Consider the following 17017-nt stretch of genomic DNA (forward strand, 5'->3'; position numbering starts at 1 on the left):
CTTGGCAGGCAGACTGTTTACCACCAAGCCACCTGGGAAGCCCATCTGAGGGGCACAGATACGGACATATTTGCTTCTATAGAAACCGATGGAAAGATGAGCTGCGCGGTTACAAGACGACTGGTTATCTTCACGGGAAGAGGGACTGAGGGCCCCTGGGAGAGACGGCTGACGTCTCTGACTATTCCCTGACTCTAGAAACGTGGAAAGAGTTCAGACCCCCACAACACTGGATCTAATTCTAGAATGAACTCGGCAGTGTGCGTGGTGGGACAAAATGGCACCCCAGCCTCCAGGTCAGATGTGCTGAGGACACTCTGACCTCAGCCTCATCCTGAGGAAACACCAGACAAACCCAGCCCATGGTGGGGCCATCTGAGCACCAGGGAGGCGGGAGCACGGCGACTAAGACTCGTGGCCATGTTTATAAGTCCCCGATCTCATGAGGACACCAACTGCTGCCAAGTCGCTTCAGTCGTGTCTGACTCTGTGTGACCCCATGGACTGCAGCCTACCAGGCTTCTCCGTCCATGGGATTCTCCAGGCAAGAACACTGGAGTGGGTTGCCATTTCCTTCTCCAATGCATGAAAGTGGAAAGTGAAAGTGAAGTCACTCAGTCGTGTCTGACTCTTAGCAACCCCATGGACTGCAGCCTACCAGGCTCCTCCATCCATGGGATTTTCCGGGCAACAGTACTAGAGTGGGGTGCCATTGCCTTCTCCCCGAGGACACCAAACCCCCTGCAAAAGCCCAAGATGCTCTAAGCAGAGAATCAACTCGTTGCTTTGAAAGCTGGAATGTGAAGGGGAAAATTCAGCACGCCTCCTGCCTTTCTATACAAACTACGTTTCCGGGCAACCAAGGAGTTAAGTTTTCAGAAATACATCGGTTAACAAATGGAGAAGGAAATGTTGGAAGTCGAAAACTACCATCTACAACCTCTAATGAGAAGATGGACGGAAGCCATCATGACAACCAGGTCATGATACACAAGAGAAACGGCCTCAAGGAAGCACACACACCCACCACAGCCCGCCCACCCCCACCGAGGAGGGGGCCTTCCGCAAGATCACCCCCACCCACCTCCACCGAGGAGGGGGCCTTCCACACTCCCTAGCTCCACCACCACCGAAGAGGGGGCCTTCTGCAACATCACCCCACCCCCACCAAGGAAGGGGCCTTCCGCACCCCCTACCCCCACCAACCACCGAGGAGAGGGCCTTCCCCAAGATCACCCCCACCCCTACTGAGGAGGGGGCCTTCCACACCCCCTACCCCCACCAACCACCGAGGAGGGGGCCTTCCGCACCTCCTACCCCCACCCCCACCGAGGAGAGGGCCTTCCCCAAGATCACCCCCACCCCTACCGAGGAGGGGGCCTTCCCCAAGATCACCCCCACCCACCCCCACCGAGGAGGGGGGCTTCCGCAAGATCACCCACCCCCACTGAGGGACAGAGGACACGCTGGCTCCCGTGCTGGGACTGTGGGGATGCCCTGAGCAAGGTCCAGGGTGGGCAAGATACACCTACCAACCACAACTAACAGGCCCTGTTTGTGATTTCAGAGAACTGCCCTAAAAATGACCAGACAACTGGGGAAGTTTGAGCGTAAGTTGGATATCTGATGCTATTCAAGAAAAACTTGATTTTTTAGTTGTGATGCAAGGCTGTGCTTAGTTGCTCAGTAGTGTCGGACTCTTTGCAACCCCGTGGACGGTGGGGAACCCACCAGGTTCCTCTGTCCATGGGGATTCTACAGGCAGAACACTGAAGTGGGTTGCCATGCCCTCCCCTCCAGGGGATCTTCCTGACCCAGAGGTCAAACCCAGGTCTCCTGCATTGTAGGCAGATTCGTTACTGTCTGAGCTACCAGGGAAGCCCTAACTCATTTTTAAAATATAATCAGGGTTTTCCCTGGCAGTCCAGTTAGGACTCCACCCTTCCATCGCAAGGGGCGCGGGTTTGATCCCTGGATGGAAACTGAGATCTGGCATGCCTTGCCCCACAACTTCTGAGCCCCTGTGCTCCAGAGCCTGTGCTCCAAAGCAAGAGACGCCACTGCAGCGAGATCCCCACGCACCGCGACCAGAGAGAGGCCCCGCTCGCCACCACTCGAGAAAGCCCACACACGGCAACGAAGGCCCAGCGCAGCCAAGGAAACGATTATTTTTAAAAACGCCCATCATCATTACCCCCGGCCATCAAAGTGGAGCTCCGCACTTCTACGACACGAGCTACCTGGCGTTTCTCTCTGTTGATAAAACACTCGGGACAGAGCACAAGGGCCGGCCCAAGCAACACCAATCCGGACCCAGTCAGCCTTTTCTCTTCTCCGCTCTTCAGCCCCGTGTGGGCCTCCCTGGGGATCATAGCCGTCCTGGCCCCCCACCTCTCTGATGGACGCTTTCTCCCCACCCACCCTGCCTGGTAACCCCTTCTCCTGGAGACCTCCTGCCGCCCCTACCCCAGCAGGCGGCCCACCTCCCAGGCGGATGCTCACAGACCCTTCCCTGCCCTGGGGAGCACCTGGCTCTGTTGGTTCCTCCGCTGGACCCACGAGAGGCAACTGCACAAAGCATCGCCCACGGGTACTCCCCACCTGGAGCCGCCCGGCACGGCCACCACACGGCAGGCCCACTCCGCTCTGGAGAGACAGCCTGGCTGCCCCTCCGTTCGTGCGGCTGCGCTGGGGGAGCTCAGCACAGACCGAGGTCACAGGGACAAGACCGCACGAGGCAGGCTGCTCTCGGTCCGCAGCGCCCACGGACCCCGCCTGGCCCCGTCTCCCCGGCCACAACCTCAGATTCCCACAGAGACCGAGTGCTCAGTCTTGGGGCTCAGACCCTGCGGGCGGGTGAGCGCTGGCCGGCGGGGTGCAGGCAGGCGCACACATGGAGTCCAGGCCCTGTACGCACGTGCGTGCCCAAGGAGTCACTGACCAGGAAGAGGGGCCTGGGGGAAGCCGGGGCGGCACCTGGGTGGCAGACAGTGCACGGAGAGGCAGTGAGGGCCACATGGCCCACCTCCCAGGAGGAGAAGGCAGGCCCAGCCCCCAGCCTTCCCACCAGGGCGTGTGCCGGCCAGGGGTCCCGCACACTGCACGGGTGACTCGGGCTGCGGAGTCGGGGTGCCCACAGCTGGAGCTCAGACCACGCTGAGCACACACACGAGGGAGACACCGAACAACAGGCAGAGGGTGCGTGGGGACAGAGGGCGAGGGCACAGCGTGCCTGGTCCCTCCCATCAGAGGGGGACCCCGGCCGGGCAGGACCCGGCAGCGAGGCGCCTTGCCCTGCACCCTCCCTCCGCCTGGGGCCCAGGCGGCTCTGCTCGTGACTTGGACATGCCTGGCTCTGGGCACAAGGGGCAAAGCTAATTCCCTCTCCCTCTGTGGTTTTCCCCCTAAACGCATCAGCCCCATGCTGGGGTCAGCTGTGAAAACAGCCTGCCACATGCGTGGGCTTCAGGGTGAGTCTGCCTGGATTGACTCCCTCACTAGTCGGAGGACTTAACCCACCAGGAGGGCCACTGTTCTCGGCTCTGGAGCCTCTGTTTCCTCGTCTGTAAAGGAGGAGGACAGAGGGGTGGAGAGAGGAGCAACAGAGGACAGGAAATTTCAGACCACCCCCAAAACCTCTGATGGATTCTGATAAACCACAGCAGCGCGCCAGACTCTGAAATGATGAGAATTTCTGGGGACATTTTACTCCTTCCCCTCGTCTGTCCTAGAAAGTAAAGACTTCGCAGCCACGCAGACGGGATTCAGACTCAGGAGGCGAGGGCCGTGTGGGGACGTCCACGCGGGGCCACGCCTGTCCCCTCCGCTAGCCTGGCAGCACCCGCTGTGACCCCTGTGTGACCCGGCTGTACTCCTGCAAGACTGTCCCCTCTGCCCGCTGCCCCCACCCCCCCCACCGCCCTACAGGTACTCACGTAAGAAGTGTTTCTCCAATAAGGCGATTTCCAGGTGACCTTTGATCTCATTTAAGCGATCAAACTCTGTCCGGTTGAAGTCCTGGACTCCTGCAGCCATGATGAGGGTCCCTGGACCAGCCTAGAAGGAGAACCCCAAGAAAGAGCTCAGAGCTGCCTGGAAGCACCCTGGATCCACGTCACCTGGTTCTCTCATCACCTGGCACCTCGGGGTACCCCGAGGTCCCTGCGGTCTGGAAAGGCCGCTTCCCAGAGCGCCCCCGGCCTAGGAAGGCACTGGCCCTGTGTCAGACCCTGCATCAGTTCACCTCGGTTTCACCTGCCGGGGAAGAGACATCTCGGGCCCGGCGAGGCCAACGTCCAGAAACGACAAACTAAAACCACAGTGTGCCGCTGAGCCTCTGGACGGGTCACAGCACAGCTCTCAGACCACAGGGAAGGAACTCGTGGAAGCCTGCCCCGGCCTGCGCGCTGACCTCCCAGGAGGGCGGCCCAGCCACGGGGCTGGGCTGGCGCCCGGGGAGCCTCAGCAACAGGACTCCGGGGAGGGCGCCTCCGCATGCCAGGTTCCAAGGGGAGCGAACTCCAAACAGGGCCCTGTCCTGGCCCACGGCAGCTCATTAAAGCCACCCCCCGCTGTCCCGCCAGACTCAGGGCAGGCTCCGGTTACAGGCTGCCGCTGCCCGCTGGCGAGGGGCGCATCTATTGGTGCTGCCAGGCCTGCCCGGGGCGTCCTGGAAACTCCCCTGGTCACCCCACAACTGCACCCTGCCACGCAACAGGGCCATCTGACTCCGGGTCCCTCCCAAAACGGGTATAGAAGGAAGGGGACACCCAGCCCAGACGTGGTCCGTGACCGACTCCCGCACACGTCATCTCGTCTAGGGCCACAGCCCAGGAGGGAGAAGCAGACACTAAGACTCTGGCCCGGGGCTGCCCTGTCCTGGCCCCTGACCTCCTGGACCGTCAGCTGCTCTGGCTACCGCAGCACGAGCTCCCAGACGGCAGGGACCAGGCTGGCTTCATCTGCCCACCCCCTGGGCCTGGCAGGGGCGGGCACAGGAGGGCTAGGCAGCAGGCGAGAGGCAGGGCCCCCCCGCGCCCTGCTCGCCCACTCGCCTCGCGGACAACGGTGCCCCTCCCCTGCCCATCCCCGGCCTCAGCGAACAAGGTGGAGGCCCCAGGGCGGAGGGCAGAGGCCGGCCTGGGAAGGTGGCCCTGCATGGATCCGGATGCTGGGCTCACCACATCAGAAACATCCCCACCGAGGGGGGCAGAGTGGCCCGGCGCGTGAGCCCGCGTCCTCAGAGGGCTGAAAAGCGGGTCAGTCTCCAAGCAGCTGGAACTAAGCCCGTATGGAACTTGTCCCAGAGCTTTCAGATCCCTTCGGGGCCCCCGGGTCTGAGGGAGGCTGGGATCACACGGCTGTGGCCGGCTCAGAGCCAAGGGCCCTCAGGGGACAGCAGAGGTCACGGGGCGCACCTGCAGGAGGCGCTGGTCACTTCCACCAGGACGACACACGACCTGCCTGCATGGAGCGGTGGCGCAGGCCACATGGGCACGAGGTTCGCGGGAGTGACCCAGGGTCCCAGGGGCAGAGGTGACAAGAAGGACAGTGTGACCCGCTGTGGGATGCTGGCCCGTCCCCCCCATGGAGAGAGAGAGAGAAAGAGAGAGAGAGCCCCTTGGGACTGCGGAGGTAGCCTGGAGAGTCATTTGTACTCACAGCTCTGGGCTTGCCCCGCCCTGAGCTCTCACTGGCCGGCTGGTCCCACCCCCACAGGAGGCGCCCCTTTCCCAGGACAGGCCTGTGACCCCCATGGTGTCCCTCCCAGTAGATGCTGCCAGCCTACCAGGAGACACAGCAAGTGAGGCCCCAGCCCATCCCCGACCTGGGGGCGGAGGAACAGAGGCCATGCCCAGGCAGGGCGCTGCCCTCCAGGCTCCGCAGCTCCAGCCCGCCTGATCGGATGCTGGCTCTTAGGAGGCAGTGCTGATGAATTATTCATTGCCGCCAGGAGCAGGCGAGCCCGTCCCTGTTCTGCTATGAAGCATTAATAATACACGGGGCCAGGCAGGCGGGTGCTCACAGCCACTCCTGCAAGGAAAGCCTAGCCCAGGTGCTCAGGGAGGAACCGCCAGGCCACCAGCCCTGGGGTCCACGGGGGCAGGGTTGTCCACAGCTGGTGGGGCAGGGGGGCTCTGGGCTTCTTCGCTGACGATGGGGAGATGAGGGCAGCTGTCCCCACAGCAGGGAGCCAGCCGTCACCCCTGGCCGGGAGGGGACTGGGGGAACATGCCCCACCAGCTGCCTGCCCGCTGACCAAACAGAAGCTTCCAGAGGTCAGCAGGGCCTGCTCACACCAGAGCCACTGAGCCCCACTGAGGAGATCTGCTAGCCACGGAAAGGGCATCCACGACTAGCCCACAGGGGCCACTGTCCCCAGCTGGGTTCCTGAGGCCCAGCCTGGGCTCAGCCAGGTGCCAGGGCAGTGACACGCACCCTGGGATGTCCAGGTGGCCAAAGGTGCTGCTCTCGGGCCGGGCCAACGGCTTCCAGACAGCGCCCTGCGACCCTCTGCGTCAGACTCCCGGGGGTCAGGCTGGGGCCCTGGCATCACTTCTGCATGAAAAGTTTGCCAATCACCCAAAAAACCAAGGAAGGAAAAGAAATCCTGCGGCCGGACAAACTACCCTCAATCTGATCATGGGCCCCAACCAGGGAGGTTGGGGGTGGTAGGGAGAGATGCAGAGCAGCCCCGTCTGTGTCCGACCAGCCAGGAAGGTCACAGTCCACCCACCCAAGGCCACGCTGGGCTTGGCACCCGAGGATGGGGACAGTGCCGGCGTCCCACGAGGGGCCCCGAGACCTGGGCCGCGCGGCCGGGGTTGGGGGACACTCGGTACTCACAGGGTCCCTGAGCTCCTCGCTGTCCCGGGGCGAGGTCCGAGGGATCTTCAGGGGAATCTCGTCTCCACATTCGGTGTCCGAGGCGTTCGGAGACTCGGCTAGATCGAGGAAGTCATCTCTCTTGTGACCTCTGAACCTGATTTTGTCCAGCTTCCTTAGCATGTTCAGCACTGAGCCCCTCTGCTTCACCTTAACATGACGCTCGGGGTCCCTGCAGGACAGCAAGGGGGGCAAGGTCACACGGTCAGTCACCGGCCGGCCGCCTGCAGCCACACCATCCCCCACAGACAGCTCCAGGCCCCAGCCCAGGGCTGCCACCCAGCCCTGCCCTCGGGGAGCAGCCAGGCCCGCTACTCAGGGACCCACAGACTTCCCCCCTGCCCGCGAGCCTGGGGCCTCGGTCACCTGCACCCAGCTGGGCCGGCCACTGAGCTCGGGCCCCTGTCACTGAGCCCTCTGCACCCCACAGGGGAGAAGGGAGCCCTGTCCCCCAGTGGGACCCCCAGCACCAAGAGGAGGCAGCCTGGAGCTGCAGGGGAGCCGCTGACCCCGCGGGGGCAGGGGGCACTGCGGGAAGAAGGGCGGAGCGCTGACCCTCCCGAGCTCCCACGACCCGTCAGGAAGCGCAGCCACGCGCATGCCCGGGACAGCCACTAGAACGCAGGGGATCTGGGTGTCAGTCCCTCTGACCCCTGACCCTCGCTCCCAGGCACACAGCCAGGCTGCCCCATCGGCCCGAAACCCCTTCCTGCCTGCCTGGGTGCCCTGACTCAACTCAGGACCAGCTCAGCCTCGCTGGGTCCCAGAGGTCTTCCTGGCACAGCCCCCAGGCTGCAGTCACAGAAGCCCCCCCCTTCACCAGACTGGAGCGAGGGCGGCAAAGGCCAGGTGGGGGATTATGCTGGGCGGGGGTGGGGGGGCCATGTGTGCTGGCACGGAGGAGACGTGTATGTCCAGCACGCATGCACACCAGGGACAGATGTGCAGTGGGGTGCCCGCTCCCCACATCTCTGACCCAACCCCAGGAAAGCCCAGGGGTGGGGTGTGGGCAGCCCTTCTGCACATCCAGGCAACCTCACGCTGAAGCCCACGGCCTCAGCCCCCATCACACGCTCCCCGGCCCCCAAGGTCTACAAGAGGCCCCGGTTCCCCACGGGGCAGGGGCTCTGAATGTGCCCAGGCTCAAGTCCTCCACTTCCCACCGTTCTGAGCCCCAGATTCCACCTCTGAAACAGAATGAACACCGATGGGAGTGAGCACCGATCCGGCCAGAGGATCCCAAGAACTCGAGTTGACACCAGGTGTCAACACTCAGCCTGGACCCGATAAACAGCTCGGTGATTTCCTGTAGGGCGGGATCCACCCCAAACCGCCCCACTGGGAACAGTCCACGCAGAACCACAACAGCAGGGAGAAGCGTTTCCTGTTTTGGACGGTGCGGGCCTGGAGCCGTTAGACCTCAGTAGAGCACCGCCCAGGGTGCCCGGCTGCAGCCCTGCACGCCTGCCCCACCCTCCAAGGGCCGCCGCCATCCCCGGCATCATCACTCGAAATGACAAAGCCTGCGAGCAGTGGGCGCCCGCGAGAGCCGGGTCAGGACGAGCCAGGGCCAGCTCTGGTCTTCACGGACAGCTGAGGCCGTGCCGGTCAGGGGCAGGGCTGGAGGTGCTCCTGGGACAGGGGCTTCTCGGGCTCTGGAACCCTGAGCTGGCCCGGTGTGGCCCAATCCGGCAGGATGGGGGCAGGGGGCCAGCCATCTGGGAAGCTATCCCATGAAGGAGCTGTGAACTCCAGAAGAACTAAAAGGTTAAGAAAACTTAAAAAATAGACAGAGAGAGAAGACTTAAGTTCCTAAAGAGGGGGTGATGGTCTACATTAAGAAATGGGGGAAAAAAATATCAAAGTTTAAAATAAAAAAAACTCAGTCAACCAGACAGAAGTAAACTGACGTTTGTTTAAAAAGCGCAGTGAAACAGGAGACACGTGGAGCAGAGCGGTATGTGTGAACTCGCATCTCTGTAGTGAGACAACTTGCACAAATCGGTAAAGACTGGAGGACTCTGGTACACAGACGTGCAAACCACCGCCCCCCCACGCCGAGCAGAGGAGGAATCTCAGCAACAGGCGTCACCCAGTCCTCGTGCAGAAACCTCTAACTTCACCAGGAAGGAAACAGAGCCAGCGATGTGGCCGAGGCCACAGGAAGCAGGGACTCCAACGCCCTGGGAACCACCGGGTCCCCGTCTGGAGATGTGTCCCGGGACAGATCCGGCACAGGGAGCTTGTCTGGGCTGAACCGCGGCCGGCCGGGAGCGCTGGGTGCCAAGTGGGGTGCACGGACGTCCCCGGGAGCCTCAGAGTGGTGACCAGCGCTGCTGCCCAAGGTCACCGTCACGGACAACAGGCGTCTGCACCCCCACAAATGACACGGGACCCTGGGTGGAGCTCCTGAGAGGCTGCAAAACTGTTCTCCACATGCCCTTTAAAATTGCTTTTCTAACTTGAAAAATCAAAGCAAACAGGGATGGGACGCACCACCAGGTAAAACCTCCTTTCTTCCATTTTCAAAAAGACCCAGGGGGACCCCTCCTCGCCCAGCACCAGACAGAGCAGGCAGACGGTGGCAGGGGGGGTCCCCGCAGCCAAGCCTCCCTCCTCGCCGGTCGTCGGCAGTCCTGGGACTCCCCGCCCCGCAGGCCGGGCAGCCTTCCCTCCTGACTCAGCAAGCAAATGAGGAGGCCACCCGGGGAGGGGGACAGAGCGCCGAGGATCCACCCCACCACCATCAGGACACCGCTCACAGGTGCCCAGCCTGCACGCCCCTCACCCCACCCAGCGGGGCCCCTCCTTGCAGCGCCAGCTCACCCTAACCTGCTCACATCCGCCCTTGGGGAGGGCAGGGGTCCCCACCGCCCTGCCTCCAGGCCCCTGGGCTCACACAGCTGCTAGACCAAGACCAGGTGCCAGGACACCTGACCACCCCTCAAGGCGGGTCCCGGCTGGAAGGGGTGCTCTGCCCGTCACCCACACCCCCAAGGCTGAGGGGTAGCCCACCCCACCCCAGGACCATCTCATCTCAGTCCTCCCCAGCTTTGAAATGACGATGGGAGGAGACTGGCACGGCCATGGTCCATGGCCAGCAAGATGGAAGCCGGAGCGAGCCAGGCACGAAGCATGACCCAGAGCAAGGCTTCCCCGCAAAGCCAGCGTCACTGACACTGTCTCCACAAACCGTCCCGCTCCTTCCGTCTGGGTGCTGCCATGTGTCCCACTCCGCCCCAGCTCCCCCAGCCTCCCCTTTATGCACCAGCCCCCGGTCCCCGCACACCTACCCCGCACTCCCCAGGGCCCATGGGGAGGAAGCCTGCGTCCACAGACGGTTCCCCTGGGCACCCAAAGGCCCCCGGCCAGATGCCCGCACGGCCGGCCTTCTAGGTGCAGCCGCCCTCAGAGCGGGACGTGGCGCCCCGGCCCCTGAGGCTCCCAGAGGGGCCCCCCTCGTACCTCCACACAGAAGCAGACGCTCAGAGCTGCGACACCTGCCAGGCCCTGCAGCCGCAGAGGCGGGACGGGGAGACACGGGGAGACAGGGCAAGGGGGCGCCTGGCGCTGGGGCCCGGCCGCCACCCCCGCTCGGGGCGGTGCCCACTGCGCTGCGGGGCCTCGGGACGCCGGAGCGAGCCCAGTGCTGGCCCCCGGACACAAAGCATGCTGCTCTGGAAACGCGCTGAATGGTTCCTGGACACACAAAGGCCGCACTGTCCGCGGAACACTGGACTTGGAAACCACAAAGGACGTTAGTTCCCCCACCAGCCTGAGACTCAGAAAAAAGCGGTTCCCAGCCCCGCGTGCGCCGTGTCCCGGGTCCCAGCCGTGCTCCTTGCCGCCCCGGCCACGCTCAGACAGCAGGCTCGGCCCGGGCCTGGCGTCACCCTCCGTCACCTGGCGGCTCTTCCGCTGACCCCAGGATAAATGATGTCTGTTCCCCAAATGCAGCAACCCTTGTCCTAAACCGTATTCCCGGGGAGTCACAGATGTCGAGCGAGGCCAGCCCCAGCCAACCGGCCGGCCCTCTGCCAGGACTCCGTCCTCCAGGAAGGCGCCCCAGAGGCCCACAGCCCTGCAAGACGAGCCCCCGGGACCCCAACCTGCACGCAGCTCCAGCCAGCCCGGGGGCCCCATGCTGGGTGATCCTCGGAGCAGTCTGGATGCCCACGATACGGGAGGCACGGTGACCACACCCCCCGCCCATGCAGAGCTCGACACTGGCTTCCACCGAGGGCCCGTGGGTTCCCCCAACCTCGAGGCTGGCAGGGCAGCCACTCCCTCACCCAGATGCATGCCTCTGTCGGCAGGGCCCTGAACGCTCAGATGCTCAGCTGACTCCCTGCCCACCAGCCTCCCATGGCTGGACTCTGGCCGCTGACCTACTGTGTGAGGACGTTCATCAGTAGCGGGAGCCTCCATGGACCTCCCCTCAATGACACCTGAACACCAGCCGCTCAAGTCAAACCCGGAAGAGGCTCCTGACCACGTGACCGTGGCTGTCTACAGCGAGCCCAGCCCCCCAAGCCAGGGCCCCCACCTCCAGGCCGGGAGCCCCCACCTCCAGGCCGGGGGCCCCCACCTCCAAGCTGGGGGGTCATCTCTAGGACAGGGCCCCCTACCTCCAGGCTGGGGCCCCCCACCTCCAGGCCGGGGACCCCTCATCTCCAACCTGGGGACTCCCACCTCCAAGCCGGGGGCTCCCCACCTCCAAGCCGGGGGCCCCAACCTCCAAGCCGGGAGCCCCTACCTCCAAGCAGGGGGGCCTTCACCTCCAAGCCAGGGGCCCCCACCTCCAAGCTGGGGGGTCATCTGTAAGACAGGGCCCCCCACCTCTAAGCCAGAGGCCCCCACCTCCAAGCCAGGGACCCCTCATCTTCAAGCCGGGGGCCCCCATGTCCAAGCTGGGCCCCACAGCTGTGCTCCTCCCTCCCTCTCCCCCAAGCCGGGTCTGGCCCACACACCTCATACAGTCTGCAGCAACCCACTGAGACCCCTCCGGGGCTTTGCCTGCTCCCTGACACTGGGCTTCAGCCCTGCTGACCCCTCGGGGGTCCTCTGACCACCACACTGGTTACCTTGGGGCCCAGCACTTCCCGGTCTGGGGTGTCCCCATACTGGCTCCTTCTGCTCCAAGTACATCCCCCCCACCCCAAATTCTGCCTGCCTGTCTGGTCCAGGCTAGCTCCCTGGTTTAGGATTTGTCCCCCAGCCCCAGTGGTTAGAACACATGCCCGAGGGCAGGTCCCGCAGGCACCAGGTCCGTCCCAGCAGGGCTGGCACGGGCTGGCTGCTCAGTGAGGCGGGGATGGGGCCCCCACGACTGGGTCCTGGGTGCCAGGAGGGCCAGGCCTGCCCGCTCGGAGCCGCCCAGCCACAGGGACCTCACAGCAAGGCCGTGGACTCTGCCCTCGAGGCTGGGGAATCACGCGCTCCCCAAATCCGGGAACACTTAACGGCGCTTAAGTCCAAGGTTTCAACAGCCTGGGAGGTTCTCCGGGAGGAGGTGGAATTCTTCGGCAGCTTTTCCTCCTACACAGTCGAGCCAGACGTCCCCACGCCAGGGGCGGAGTGTTGAGTGCTGTTAACAGGAAAGCTGCCTGGGTCCTGCTGGCTCTGTGACCCCGCTGGGGCCACAGGGGCCCGGGAGAGCCAGGCGGGAGGAGCAGGAGGGCTGGTGGGGCGGGGTCAGGGTGAGCCACCCCCCCACCCCGCCCCCAGGATCTCTGGGCACAGACGCACAGACGTTCTCATCTTGGTGACTAAGGCATGTGCTGCACGTTTACAAGCAGTAATAAAACGTTCAACACTCTTCACCGGGAACTCCGTAAAAACAAGAGACGCCCAGGGGCGGGTTCACTGATTCTTGCTGAAATCCTTCCGGGCCGGTCAACCAGGACCGCGACCGACCAACGAGCATGGTTCCAGCATGAATGTCGGCTGCTGGACATGCTTGTCTACATTAAGAGGACAAACCAAGGTGGGAAGGGAGGCCACGCATCAGAAGCCAACTCGCTGGTCCAGGACGCAAGAGACATCCTCGCAGAAGCAAGCAGTTGCTTTTCAATGGGAGGGGCCTCCTCACTTTGCCGTGGATGTGGATGCCATGCCTCAACCTCCACCCACGAACCAGCGTCTCACCGTTGCCTTCCCACGTCCAAAGAGTCAACGCAAAGGGAGGCGAGGCCCCATGCGGCGCATCCCTGTTTCCACACTGTGACTGCTTCCCTTGCGGCTGTCCTTCAAGCCACCAAAGGGACGTCTGGGAGCCCATGAGCACGTGGTGGGCCGTGCTGCCCGGTAACCACCCAGGCGATTCCCACTCTCCAGACCCCAGAGACGCCAACTGCGTCAGGACCATAATCTGGTCACACAATCCGGGAGGGAGCAACTTCCAGCACTCACCCCTCTGCTTCCGACATAGTTTATCTGAGTTCACACACTCATCTCACTAGCGGCCAGCTCACAGGTTTCCTGACACCTTCACAGGCAGCCTTTTGCAGGCCCACGTGAGCGGCTCCAACACATCACTGCCCTGACCCTTCGTCGTCTCGAGCGGTTGTGGCCACAGAGGAGCAGGGCTCAGGGAACACCGTGTCCCCAGACGCCCTCCTGCTTCCCTGGCACAGCTCGGAGGCAGAGGTCAAACTGAGAGTCCCTGAGACGACCAAGGGGCTTCCCTGGTGGCTCAGCTGGTAAAGAATCCACCTGCAACGCAGGAGACCCCGGTTTGATTCCTGGGTCGGGAAGATCTGCTGGAGAAGGGATAGGCTACCCACTCCAGTATTCTTGGGCTTCCCTGGTGGCTCAGCTGGTAAAGAATCCACCCACAATGTGAGAGACCTGGGTTCTCTCCCTGGGTCGGGAAGATCCCCTGGAGAAGGGAACGGTTTCTCACTCCAGTATTCTGGCCTGGAGAATCCCATGCCCTGTACAGTCCATGGGGAAAGGCCACCTCGTTCATATGGGTGAAATTCCCAAAAGAACACACTGGACCCAAGCCTCTGGGGGGACCCCCAATCGCAGGGCCACTGGCTGGGAGGCTGGGTGGGCACACTACCCTCACGCCCTGCTCATCACCTTCCCAGCCCCCTTGGGTCCCCGGGGCCACGGGGTGACACTCCAGTCTTCAACCTCACGCCGTATGAGAGCCCCCTGGCCCGTCTGCCTAGGAGACTGAGTGGGCGAGCAGCTCAGCACACTGGCCACACAGCTGTTTAACCCAAACAAAGCGAAGAGGAAAACCTAAAGCTTAGGTCTGCATAAACCTGTGTTGTATAAACACACTGAGCAATAGGAAACGCACTCAAGCACTCGTTTCTGGTGAAAGCACTCTGCTTTCAAGTCTCCCCCTGCCCTCAGCATCTGGAGGAGATCCTTCCAGCTGGTAGGAAATGCCGTCTGGACTCCGAGTTTTCTCCTGACTTCCTGCCAGCACCGGAGCCCTGCCCCAGGGAGCAGAGAGGGGCTCCAGCCCACAGCTGTCCGCGAACCAGCTCTCCTCCAGAGGCTCTGCGGCCCACAGTGCTGCCAGACGGAAGGTGCAGGCCTGGGAACCCGGGCGGCATGCGTCTCGGGCACGGCGGCCACAAGCCTCCCATCGCAAGCTCTCCCTTTGTGTTGTAGCGCAAAGCAGCTGTGGCTCTGGGCCAAGAAGGCCATCTTTCTCTGTGGCTTTTGTGGGATCTCAGTTCCCCAACCAGGGATTGAACCCGGGCCCCTGGCAGCAAAGGAGCAGAGCCTTAACCACGAGGCCGCAAGGGACATCCCCAGGAAGACATCATATACAAAAACAGGCAGCGGCGGGCACACAACCCTCGATGGGGTCACAGCTGGCTGCCCCTGGTCTCAAGGTGATCAGTGCCCAGCAGAACAAGGACTCTCAAATGGGCCTCATCACCCACCAATGCGTAACAGGGAACCAGGCCCTCACTCAGCACCACGGTTCCCCTTGCAGTGGACCTGCCAATCACACATTCAGACGTGAACCTCGCCACCGTCAAACCTCCTTTAGGACAGGGGTGATGGGGAGGCGCCGTCCGTGGAGGGGCCGGCAGCCTGGACCAGATCCAGGGTCCCTGGGGCCAGGAGGACCCCCCCCAGTCGAGAGCCACTGTCTTCTCCCCCACCCCGGGCCAGGTATCCCACCCGAGCAGAGGGGCCGGCCTGCAGCTCTGAATAACCCGTGTCTGGAGGCCCCGTCCACACTCAGGGCCCCTGCTCTGCAGACAAGCAGCACAGTGATAAAGTGCCCGTGCGCACAGCAGCCAGCCCCACCCCGCCCCGCCCGGGCCCCAGTGCCCTGCAGCGCATGCACCCCCCTCCCCAGGAAGCCCCCGGCCTCAGAGCCTCTGCTCGAGGACGAGGGTCCCACGCGGGCCCCACGCCAGCGGGCAGGCCCGGCACGCAGCCTGGCAGACAATCAGTGGGTCACAGCCGCGCATTTTAAGGGACGTGCTGGCCCCTTTAGGTAAACCCACGTGGCCTCTGACAGTCCCCCGGGGACAGGCCCTCGGCCCTGGCCTGCGGACACTTCTTCCTTTTTGGAAACGAGGCCACAGGTCCTTCCAGAGCCCACCCGGACTCACCCGCAGACCGAGCCCCAGGACACGGACAGGCTCAGCGCAGGGCCGCCGGGCACACCGCCACAAGGGGCTTTCGGCGTCTGAAAACCACCCGGCAAGGGGAAGGTGGAACACACATTTCCTGATGGGCTGGGCGAAAAGGGAGCTCAGCGCTGGGCAGGGCCTGACGGCACAGGGGCCTGGCTGGCTGCCCTCACCTCACACCATTGCTGTAAAACCCACGTCCAATGACACAGAAAAAGTCCTTTCCACACCTGCCGCCCAGGTAACCGCCCAGCGTGGTGGGCGATCCAGCCTTACGCATGGTCTCCCAGCTGGGCTGACATACGGCGGGCCACGCAGAAGGACGGGGAAAGCTGGTCTCAGTGCCCCCCGAGCGTGTCGGGTGCAGGGGACTGCTCGGCGTGGCCCCCCACCCAGAGCAGACGTGGAACAGAGAGTGATCGGCGGGCAGTGAAAACCTTACATAGGCTGGGGCAGAGGCCGTCAGGGTTAACGAGAAAGCTGCTGGAGCATGTAATGAGCACCTACTGTGTACCAGGTGCAGCCGGAACTGGGACACAGAGCAGGCAGCTCTGTGGGGCTCAGGCTACGCCTCGGGCTGTCAGCTCCACGGAGGGGCCGGGGCCACAGAGGAATGCCCCCAGACAAAGCGCCCCTGTTACCTGGGGTCACAAGCCAGAAGGACTCGGCGGGCACAGGCAGGCGTGGACGAGGTGCTTGGGTCCATTCGGAGTCACGGTGTGGGGGGCAGGGGAAAGAGCGGCCTGACCCGGCCAGCGGGCGTGGACCTGTGCAGGACGCAGACACACCTGCGGGAGGGTGAAGGCCGGAAGACCCAGCACGCCCCGCCCTTTCCTACCAGACACCTTTTGGAGAACAAGCACAGCGCGCTCCCCTGTCCCACTTCACTCAGTCCTCCCACAGCCTCCAGGCCTGGCGCAGACTGAGCGCTTAATAAACAGTCAGTTCAGTTGAGTCGCTCAGCCATGTCCGAATCTTTGAGACCCCATAAACTGCAGCACACCAGGCCTCCCTGTCCATCACCAACTCCCGGAGTTCACTCAGACTCACATCCATCAAGTCAGGGATGCCATCCAGCCATCTCATCCTCTGTCGTCCCCTTCTCCTCCTGCTCCCAATCCCTCCCAGCATCAGAGTCTTTTGCAATGAGTCAACTCTTCACATGAGGTGGCCAAAGTACTGGAGTTTCAGCTTTAGCATCATTTCTTCCAAAGAACACCCAGGACTGATCTCCTTTAGAATGGACTGGTTGGATCTCCTTGCAGTCCAAGGGACTCTCAAGAGTCTTCTCCAACACCACAGTTCAAAAGCATCAATTCTTTGGTGTTCAGCTTTCTTTACAGTCCAACTCACACATCCATACATGACTACTGGGAAAACCATAGCCTTGACTAGACGGACCTTTGTTGGCAAAATAGTATCTCTGTTTTTTTATATGCTGTCTAGGTTGGTCATAACTTTTTCCCCAAGGAGTAAGCGTCTTTTAATTTCATGGCTGCAGTCACCATCTGCAGTGA

The 17017-nt window shown here is 62.8% G+C and overlaps 1 protein-coding gene across 2 annotated transcripts in view; it reads right to left on the reverse strand.

The window, feature by feature from the left end:
* GRAMD4 (GRAM domain containing 4) overlaps positions 1-17017 on the reverse strand; it is a 66985-nt gene that overhangs the window by 29968 nt on the left and 20000 nt on the right. For both annotated transcript variants that reach the window (XM_055561738.1, XM_055561802.1), the window contains 2 exons: positions 6847-7057; positions 3936-4056 (listed from right to left, as the gene is read on the reverse strand). In XM_055561738.1, coding sequence (XP_055417713.1) covers positions 3936-4056; positions 6847-7057 — 332 coding nt within the window. The remainder of the gene's footprint in view (positions 1-3935; positions 4057-6846; positions 7058-17017) is intronic.

Source organism: Bubalus kerabau, chromosome 1 (genome assembly GCF_029407905.1).
Source record: "Bubalus kerabau isolate K-KA32 ecotype Philippines breed swamp buffalo chromosome 1, PCC_UOA_SB_1v2, whole genome shotgun sequence".
NCBI lineage: Eukaryota > Metazoa > Chordata > Mammalia > Artiodactyla > Bovidae > Bubalus > Bubalus kerabau.